Here is an 11,286-nt window from a genome sequence, read left to right as displayed (position 1 = left end):
TAACCGCGTTTTTTTATATTTCACAGAAAGTGTTTTCGAATAGAAAAACTTATTGTTCTAGCGAAAAACTGTGTTTATACGTGTTATAAACATTATGTGTGTTTTAACAAATGCAGGGAAAACAATGCAAGAGGAACACGATGACATTGTTATATTCAAGAAGATTTTATTTGGTAAGTTTATTAATGAATCTTTCTTAAAATAAATTTTCTAATAATTAATATCATTTTTTATTTTCTTCTGTTATATTGATCAGAAAATTGGTCAGAAAAGAAAACACTCGTTCCAAGACATCTCTTTAATTGTTTATTTGTTACAAATGCAGAAGAAATAATATATCGTAATACATAGAGCAATCTATCAAGTTGGTCATTGCAATAGACATTTTAGTATATCGAATCGCGCCTTGTTACTGAGAAATCTCTCTCGTTCTCTGTTTTCTTACATAAAACAACATCTACTTTCAATAGAAATACAAGTTACCCACTAAGCAGCCCTTATCACGAGCAAGTCGTGTAACATTCATAAAATCTCTAAAATCTGTCGCGTTTACGACGAGATGTCGCGATTCACCATAAAAAACATCTAAATTTCACGGTGCATAAATGCACGCGCGAGGAACATCAAAATTCCGCCATATTGTGTACAAGCCTCCAGTTGATTTTTTTTTTCAAACTTAAAACAATTGAAATATTTTATTCGTTATTGTTAAAATATAGGCTTACATATATATTATTTTCGCAATATCACGAACGCAAAAAATATTTACATATATCTAATAAGTCTTAAAATATTTAACTATTCTATTAGAGAAAGAGAGAGAGGAGTATAATTTTTACGCTTTCTTATCACAAGTACGCCTTATCTAGGGAGAAATTTTGAGCGATGCGTATAATTTTCATTTGACAATTTTTTGTTTGATTTGTTCTATTCTTTTTGTGTTAAAATAGTAACGGTTGAAAGTTAAATTATCTAATACATAATATATATTACAGTGTTTAATTATAGAACCTATAGCATTCGCAATAAGAAGAAAATTGTGTCCTTGTTGTTTAACACGTTCTCTATCATGTTACTCATACGACTTCTTTATATGAGATTTTTTATTTAAAGCCATACCGTACAGTATTTACAATATTATTCACGAAAGTTAAATTTCCGCGATATCTGAATGAATACAGCAATACAATGAAAAACTGTTCGAATCGTCTATCATTAATGTAAAATAAAAAGTACATTTGACGCTTTGTATTTTTTCGTAAATCCATTTATTTCTCAAAAATAATTAAAAATTGAAAAAAACGAAAATAAATAATCAAAAACAACGCAATTATTATAACTACGCATGTTATAAATATATAACAATTTATTTGACCCAAGACGAAGAGATCTATATATTGTTAATTTTGTAAATATTCTAGACAAAGTAAAAATTCAGGAATTCTCATATACAATAGCGAAGAAACGATTTTTAAAAAAAAGTGTTCCTGTTATACTCAAAATTAGATGTTGCATTTTAAAGTAATAGAGAAGTTTGGTAGAGAACTTGTCAAAACTATAAACAGTTATATGTCAATAACAATAACGATGTTCACGATGAATGCGTTTGTCAGATGGAAGGAGTGAAATTATTGAAACAACCAGGAGGCTTGTACGTTGTTTCCATGTCATCCACACTCGTCACTCACTGTTATTTATGCAATAGATTTTATCCACGTTTCAACAATGTATAATATTATCTAATAATAAGTACTCATTATTCTACGGTCGTTTTCTACAGGCCATACACAATCAGATCGAGACCCTGGTATAATAATCTCAGTTCTCCGAAGTATATTCTAAAGTTTTTTGGTCAGAATCCTTACGTTGTACGTGTTAATTGTTACATTGAGACCCTTTGTACACTTAACGGATGTGACGGTAGGAGTTAAAAAGTCTCTTTCAGGAAGTGATCAGTGTTAATCTTCTCTCATTTTTTTTCTTCTTTTTTGTAAACGCGTTTAGAACTCGCTTTGAAGAGATCCTGTAGGCAGGTATAGTTCTAGGCTAATTATTCCCAAAGTATTGAACGCCTCGAAAGAATTTAGAACGCTAATGTTCCGACAAATTTTCGGTTGATTTTTTTAAATTAAACTAGATATTTTCGATGCCTTATTTGGTTTCTTTTTGTGCAAAATTTGAATGTTGTTACTTTCACCGTGATTTTCGTTTTAAAAGGTTTTTATAGATTTATTTTTCTTCCTTTATTTTTCGTGAGATTATGCTATACAAAATTAGTATCGCGCGTCCTATGCTTTCGTGCAAGTTAATTCGATAGTCTGTATAATTTTGCAGACATCCTGATACGTCAAATAATTGTTAACGAATGGTGTAATTTTGCAAACATTCTTACGAACGTTCGAAATGCGTTCTATCACCGAGAGCGGTATCAGAGGATAGGAAAGTCTGTTTCATTATTTTAGGAATAGTAAAATTGATGTTCAATCTTGTCGGAAATCTGTATCATAGGAGTTTCGCCCAATACTTTGTAAATGATCGCTTAGAATGAAAAATAAAACGACCTTCGGAGGCAAGAAGTGTCAGTTCGTTACGATCGATGTTTCATCGTAACTTGGCGGTAGTTTAGGCCAGACACTTCTATTTCAGAACACATTAATTGAAGTATTCCTAAAGAAATATTTCACAAGCAGGCCTTCATTAATTTCTCTCGACGCATCGTTGTTACTATTCACTTTCCGCATATATAATTATCAGAAAAGGAAAGAGACAAACCATCAACGTGCACAAACATCTAACGAATATAATTTATGATAAACCAAATATCGTTAAACCAATAGCAACGTGTTATTCTAAAAAGCAATTGTACGATACTGTTAGGTCAAATTCGAAATAAACCGGAAAGTTTAGAGTTCGATCCGTAGTTCGATAAAAATTCTTTCATTAAAATTATCGGCAGCGTTGTATCAGAAAAAAAGGAGAAGGAAACGTTATTAACACAGTTAACAAGAAATTATTGTTACGCTTCTATGACAAATAGAGATGGATTTGCGAAAACCGTAGCAATTGCATTCTAAAATATCACATTGTCCAAATTGCAATTCCTCGCCATTTTCTATTATAAGAACCGCTATTTCCAGGCGCAATCTGCAGCCGGTGCTTCGTAATGAGATCGAATTAAACCGTTCTTGGGGAAATTAATGAATGCCCTCGCAGATGTTCGCGGTAAAACACGACGATTTAGTAGACTTTCAAGCTACGTATTATATATGCGCGTACACCCGTGTATCACCTAATATCTCGTTAGTAATGCAATATCGTGCCGCACCAACGGGTGCTATACTTTTTACTTTGCATCCACGTTATGTGCTTTAGCCTGTTTATTTACACGTTTTACACGCACAACAGCACGCCTGCACGATTCTGTTCCAACCGTCCACCTACGGTCTTTTAAATCGCAACTTTTTTTAATACGAGTTTGCCATCTATGTGTTTTTCTTATATGGAGGTATACTGGAGCGTTTGTATTTTGTTTAACGCGAAAATCTCTGGTGTACCTGCATTCTGTTCAATTCAGTAGCCTCCCGCTTATTTGTAACTTCGCGCGATTTAAAAGTTGCTCGTACGTATCTTAATTCTTGCTCTTAATTCTGTACTTCCTGCGATGTGGAAATCTTCCATATACTCGTACATCTTCGATTACGAAAATATAGAAACAAACGTGTAACTATATTCGTTTAAGTCGATAAAGTAGGAAGTTATACATTTTTGTATCCTTTTTATTTTGCAGCTCTCCTCTGTATCTGTGGCTATCTTCTTAACTCACAACATAGTTATTCGTATACGTATGCAGATACTCTTCGATATTTCGATAACTTTAGTTGAAATCAGCGACGTATCTTACAAGCGGGTTTCATTCTTTCGAATTTCGTTGGACGTACGTATTTTTCTTTTTTTTTTATCGTTAGATTCATTCTTATATTCAGATAAATAGATCTTCTCGAACGTGTAACCTCTTCGTGTGTTTAGAACGTTACAGAGTGAAATTTCGAGTTAAGAGGGATTGGAATGCCAACAATTTTTAGAGCGCGAAAAAGATCAAGGAATTGGCATTTATTATGAAAATTTAATATCATTATCGTTAATCTTTTACGATATTATTGGATAGAATTACCGAGTAACGGCAGGAACCTTTTCAGTTTCCAAATTGTGCAGGCATGCTCGTGCACTTTCCACAATGATTATTACTTTCCATTAATTCTTTAATGCTCGTGTCTACTAACCGAATTTCATCCGTTCCTCGATTCTATACCCAAGAGATTCGAAATCGACGATGTTTACAGAACATCCACAATTACTGTTATAGCAGCTAATAACAATTCATCACCTAATCGAAATCGTTCTATATGTATAGAATACGACATAGCTTTCCATGCGAGCTCAACTACAGTGGTTCTACCAATACTACAGTAATTTTAGTATTTCAAGGTCTGATTCATCAATTACTATAGAATAATTTATTTAACGCTGGAAATTTTGACAAAAGGATATCACACAATCATATACAGCGTTATGATTCTATGATTCGCGCGGTATCAAATTTTCTCAATAAATTACGTCGATAATAAGAAAACGATTTTCTCGAAAGTTCTACTTTCGATGTTATTTTCGTGTCTCGTGTTCTTGAAACAGTTGAACTCGTAGAAAAGTCTATGCTATATATCCTGTACGTCGCAACGAACGATATTCACGAAGACACTATTGTACGCTAATGCAAACGCTCGCACTAGCTTATTCGTTAATTTCTATCCTAACACGTTAATTTTCAAGTTGGTAAGTATGAGAAGTTGCAAGAACGTTGTTTCGGAGGAACGGATGACGGTAGATTGTGCGTCCAGTTTTCTTCGTTACCTTTCTTAGCGGAAAATTCGGTAATTATCACGAAGGTAATTATCTCGAAGCTAAAGACCAACATAATTCAATTTCTGAAGGTTTCCTCCACTGAAATATAAGCGTTTTGAACGAGTGGTAAATACAGATACCGACATATACCGACGCGGATGCTACCTTAGAATCGAAATTATCGTTCGTTGATGTCGTTTCTATGTGTTCCCAAAATTCTCGTTTCAACTTTTTCGTCGATCGAACTTCGTTGAAGAATACCTTCGGTCTTCAATCTTCTTCGTCTTTCTTTTTTTTTCTTTTTAAACTATCGATAAACATTTAGACGTCAGTGCAGAAAGTATCGATTTGTCTGTGCTTTCGAAACCCGAACACCGATGATCGATCGTCGTTTTAATCCTCTTACATCGGAAGATACTCGATTTCACGCAGGATTAATCGAACGTTCGTAATTTATTATTACTTTGTATAAAATCAGCGATTTTGAAATCAGCCACAGTTTATAAACGCTGTGTTACACTTTTCTTTATTAATTATCATCGTTTAACAACCGTAGAGAAATATTCATGACACTTACGCAAATTAATATTTTCACGAATACGATTAAAGTAATGGTATGTGTGTAAAAATATATTTCATCTGTTGAATGCCATCTATGATGAATACTCGAAACGTTTTTCTACATTTTTACACGTTCTCTGCACTGCGTGTATTCTTTGATTTGAAGGATTTTTCCTAAACGCGTAAAAATTCGCAGTCTACTGGGTTGCTCGATAAATTTGTAACGTTTATGGCAGTAGGTGTATTACATTTCGTAATCTACATATCTAATAAGATCGGAAGGGTGTTACACATTTATCAAAATTAAGACTTTTCCATGAAAACCACGTCTCTTCGAAAGAAATATTTCGAAGAAATAATCTTCTGCAATATCCGCGTAACGTTAAGATATTTCTTTCAAAGTTACACGGTTCGTATCGGAGAGCTACTTTGATAAATGTTACTCCTAGTTGGGTCAATTAAACGCATTAGTCTATCAAGGACCAAGCAGCGAAATAATGCGTAAACGTTGCATTTACTGTGCGATAAAATGCTAATTTCGTGCTAATGTAGATACGATCTTCGAGTTCTCTCTAAAATTCGCTACGAATTTCCCGAGCAGCCCAATAAAATTATACATCGCAGCGATTTATTTCGAACTTTTCTCTCGCGATTTATCTCGGATCGATCATCGTTGTTTCATACGCGTGAAAAAGAAGAATCGCGTATCAGCAGGTAGAGATTTTAATTTAAAGGAAGGAATGGTCGGTCGTCGTGTTTCTCGAAGCTTTAAAAAATCTCACGAAGGAATTTCACGATGCATTCAACGATTTAGCTGAAATTCTGCAGACAGATGGTACGTGGTATGCATAATGCATGTTCCGAGCGTAGGAAATGTTGCAGGAAGTTTGCTGTCGCAATTAGAATTCCAATCTGATATTCTAATAATCTAATAGTTTCACTCAGTTATCTCGAGTTAATGGAAATTTTCTTTTTATCTCTATTTCCGTTCAAAGTCAATCGTCCGAAAATATTTCCATTCAGATTCAAGTTATTCTATCGTTTCTTTGAATTTGAAGAAACGCGAAGAAAGATCTACGTAAAATCGATGCTTACGAAAACGAAACCTCGAACGAAGAAGTCGCATTCTACATTATCGACTTTTTAATTTATCACCGTGAAGATTTATCTTTGCGCGACGGCACTGTTAATTAGAAAACACATTGTATATCGCGCGAAAGAATAGTAAAGTAAAAGACGAGAAAAAGCTCAACCCCTATTTATACGTTTAAGCGGCAGAAATTGAAAGTGAAGTCTATTCCATCTTCTTAAATGCTTCTTATCGTTTTGCCCGATATTAAAACTCTGGTAAACTACAGTTGATAAAGTGAATTTCTTATACCATTAAGCTTCTTCCACGAAGTCGAATAACTTTCACGCGAAGAACTCTTTCGAATTTTAAACTAGGAATACTTGGTCATCGAACATCGAACAAGATAAAAGCGTGGGAATATCCTTCGTCGACCAACTGCACGTGATATTTAAATCAAATACATCGCGCACGCTGTACCAGTTACGCGTGAAATATCAGCCAAATCGATGGTCCAAATCCTGCCTTTGACCACGAATCGACATTCGCGCGTTCGCAAATGAGCATTTTCCAGGTCTGAAATTTCCAGGGCCAACAGAGCTGAAAGGTAGCGGAATAAAAGCCCCGGAAACCAACGTTGCTGCAGCGACTGTCGCCGTTTGGCAAAGCTTTCTCAGTCGTAAATTCGACTGTCGCGTTCCTTGCCAAAAAAGGGTTTTGTCTAAAAATTGACGCGTGTACGGACAACGGTGGATGAAAATTTGCGAATTTATTACGAATTGGTTAGTTCCGTGAGACTTTTTAGCCTTGAACCGGAAGTTGTTGCTATCCATCCGAGCGAATGGCGACGGGCGAGACTTTTTTTTTTTTTTTCTTGAAAAATTGAGTCGTTTCGCGAAAGCACGAGAATGAATGGAACGTGGAGATGGAGAGACTTCGGCCTTTCTGCGGTTTGGATAGAATCGACGAGTTTTCTCGAAGACGAAACGACGTCCAGAAATGATTTGAGAAGATGAGAACATTCGTTTAAAAATTTTTTTGCGACTGTTTCAGAATCGCCTCGACGACGTTCGATGTTAAATTAAGAAGATGCTCGGTCCTCTTACGTAATAATCGAGAAGCCTTTTTGTTAAAAAAACAGAATCTATACATAAATACACTGTATGTAGAAGTCAAATGTATTTCCTAGTCAAATAGTTTTGTTCATATCTTTTGAAATTGTTATATTTTTGGATATTTCGTGACATTTTTATTTATCTTGTAAATATAAAGAGAATAACGTTCCTGAAGAGTTATTGCAATTATCTATTCAAACGTAATGGATATTGCAAAACGAGAATGGAAGTTTCGTTGCAATTTACTCCACTGAATTTCATTATTCTTCAATTTCTTCTATTTTCCTCTTTGGATTATTCCCAGTTACAAACTGCAGATTGTAAATTGCTTCTCCTCAATTTTACGATATTAATATCGAGCTAGACAGGACAATCGACTGACTTGTTATTTTGCAAAATACGAGCAAATTTCGGCTATTACAATTTACTTGAATCACGCGAGAGGACCGTGGCAAAAATCACGAAACACCTTCTCAGATCAGCTTCTACCATTTTTAGCCGAAAGATATTTATGTTATTCCTTGGAAATACGACATGAAATTGATGGGATTTTTTCCAAATGTTCTTCTTTTAGGATTATGTTCGCTCAAATATGTGAGATGTCTGATGTTCGTCCTGTACAATCACGAAACTCGATTACTTCAGCTTCACGATTCAGTGCGCTTATTTTTCTGGAAATTGTCTTTTATCTGTGTGCGTAGATGGCGAATGAATGACACGTTCTATCCAGCGAAATGCCGTTTCATTTGTCCAGCAATTTTAATGCAAATCGCGCCTTTCGATCGTATCGTTCTAAGCGCGATTTAACACATTTTCCTATTAGACCGGCACTTTGATTAACTTTCTCGATTATCCGATTGACTTTACCATTTCAATGGCATGGAAATGTTTTATTGCTTGGAATGCAATCAGCTCGAATGCACGATTAATCGACTCATACGTGGAATTAAAAGGATAGAGTAAGAAAGAGAAATAACGTTCGTTGGATTTGGACAGCAATTTTGAGAAATTTCCCTTGAAATTGGACAACGACTTTATGCAATGAAATTATTTAACCTACTTTTAAGATATTTCGCAGATATTCAGCAAGGGAATGGCAAAGATATCGTTGAGCCATGAATTTAATCAGCAACATCTCTTAAAGTCTTAAACAATGTCGAAAGAATTTTCAGATATTCTCTATTTTCTATAAATACCCTAACACTTACGAACAGAAGCGTATGTGAAGTCATCGATCTAATTTAAACTTGAAATAGTGGCAGATATATAATTAAATATACGTGTTTTTTTTCTTTTTTTTTTTTAGTCTCAGTCTTTAAATGAGACAGTAGTCGATAAAAGTTGAAATAATTCCTTGATAACTCCATAGATATTCCTCATTTTCCATAAGTACCCTAATCTCTATAAAGAAGAGCGTAGGTGAATCGTACGTGTGTTACGTTTGATGAAAGAGCAACTGGCTTGAGAAATTAATATACAAGAGACACATTTTTACACAGTAAATTCGATTATAAGGTATCAGATATATTGTACAAACTTTATCAATTCTATATGATAAAATAGAATAATTCGAAAATTAACAGGAGAATAGCGTTTTGCAGAATAAGTTTGATCATGAGATGTCGAATTTATCGTACGAATTTCCATTGTATTTTAACAAAATAATGCTGCGAGTATTCCTCGTGTTTCATAAATATCCCAGTAACCCACGAACAACGGTGCATGTCAATTATCCCCAAATCGCATAGCAACCGATTTCGTAACAATCTCATTACGATCCAGTTTCAAAACCTGTTCTCGCAAACAAAGTCGAATTAATTTCGACCTCCGTGCTGTCGAATCAATTATCCAAAAAGCCTTGAATTTCCAATAAAGCATAGAAATCCGTGCTTAAAATTTGCCTGTAACAACGCCATCAACGGAAGGAATTCGGTTAATTATCCAGTCGATCAAACGGAATTACTCGAGCTTTCCTCCGATTTCTTCTTCTTTCGAGCGATTACTCCACACGCTCCATAAATCATGGTCGAGTTTCGACTCGATAAAGTCGAGGATTCGGTAGAAGCAATCTGATGTTTATTCTGCGATGAACGAGCGCACAGACAGACCGAAGGAAAAGTCGCAGCAGGAAGATACGATAACTTACATATCTTGGATTTTATACGCAGTGCGATATCGAAATTCGAAGTACGCTGTTTGATTAATCTTACACGAGCACAACGTTATATTCTTACTTGGTTTTTCATTTCGATATCAAATCTACGACAAGCTTCTAATTTTCTTGGAAAATTCGATGAATCCGCGGTTCAGTGGAATTTTGAGCGATCATGGAGATATATTTTCTCTCTTTTTTTCCCTCTACGAGAATGTCATATCCGTAAGTACGAAATATTGCTTAGTTACAATTGAAGGTAAGTTACTGGTAGAACAACGTGGACTTATCGTCTACGTAGTTTCGAAAATACTTCTTTCTAGCCATCGAAGATTCACGAAGATTCACAGGTGCACAATGATCGATTTGTCATATTTTTTTCTTGTGGGACGAGACTAGTCGAAGGATACAGGAGAAGTAAAAAAAGAAACGAAAGGGACGAATAGGGGGAGAAAAGATGAAAAAAGTGGAAGGATAAGAGAGTCGTCGTTCGATTTCTCGTTCATGGTGAAACGTCAGCTTGCTCGAGCCGAAAGCAAGATATTAGTTACCAGATCTCGGCGTTATACGGTGATATAGTACGCCCTCGGTTTACCTCTCGACGTGGTCGGGCTGAAAAAGACGCCAGGTGTCGATGGTGAAAAGGACCAGGAGGCCCACGAGGGCGGCGGCAGCGTCCGTCAGGAAGCGTAGTAGCCCTCGTGCCGTTTCCGGCATTTCTCACGGGCGATGTAGCACAGAGCAATGGTGATCAGTACGGCGATCGTGATCCCCATCCCGATGCTGATCCACATGATCTCCTCGTTAATACCACTGTAGCCTTTCCCTGAAAGCATGCTGGATTTATCTCGTAATCGACACCTTGCACTAGGGTTTCGTTACTGTGGGATGACGTTCACGCTTTTAAAGCTCTTGATTCATTTATGAGTCACGTATGAGTCTCTCAGAAGCTAAACCGATGGATTCCACAGTTTCAGCATGTGGATGTGTATGTACAGAATTTATGTTTAATTTTTTCAAAATTCCTCAAATTACTAATTTTCACGAGTTCGTTTATTGCAAGAGAATGATATATAGAGACGATATAGCAATAAATTCTAAGACGGCGGTTCTTAATCCGTGGCCAGTGCATTTCCGAAAGACCATGACACCCTCGCACGAGCAAGTTATTTATTTATTTATTTATTTATTCATTTCGAGTAACGACGTTTGGTTTAGCTATATTCAATATAAGCGCACATATTTTAATTATATTTTGATAATTACTTAATAAAGATATTACGATACTGGCGAACATATTTCGACGTATAATAAAAGTATGACATTAATCGCGAGTCAATCGATCAGAAGTTAAACGATGCGGAAGTGGATGTGAATGTGAAGCGTTTTTGGAATGTTTTTTAAACGTGGGCAACGATTTGAAAAAGTGTAACTGATGGGCGAGTGGGTTGGTCTGCTTACATATACGATTGGTATAACTATTAGGGGCG

General features: G+C 35.6%; 1 protein-coding gene across 2 annotated transcripts in view; it reads right to left on the bottom strand.

Annotated features, from left to right (window-relative positions):
- Positions 1 to 283: 283 nt before the first annotated feature.
- Positions 284 to 11,286, bottom strand: part of LOC126920529 (uncharacterized) — a 48,532-nt gene continuing 37,529 nt past the window's right edge. For both annotated transcript variants that reach the window (XM_050731073.1, XM_050731075.1), the window contains exon 3: positions 284 to 10,622. In XM_050731073.1, coding sequence (XP_050587030.1) covers positions 10,477 to 10,622 — 146 coding nt within the window. In that variant the 3' untranslated portion in view covers positions 284 to 10,476. The remainder of the gene's footprint in view (positions 10,623 to 11,286) is intronic.

The sequence above is a fragment of the Bombus affinis genome, chromosome 9, assembly GCF_024516045.1.
Source record: "Bombus affinis isolate iyBomAffi1 chromosome 9, iyBomAffi1.2, whole genome shotgun sequence".
NCBI classification, from domain to species: domain Eukaryota; kingdom Metazoa; phylum Arthropoda; class Insecta; order Hymenoptera; family Apidae; genus Bombus; species Bombus affinis.
The sequence above is the reverse complement of the archived record's forward strand: the minus strand, read 5'-3'. Positions and strand labels throughout refer to the sequence as shown.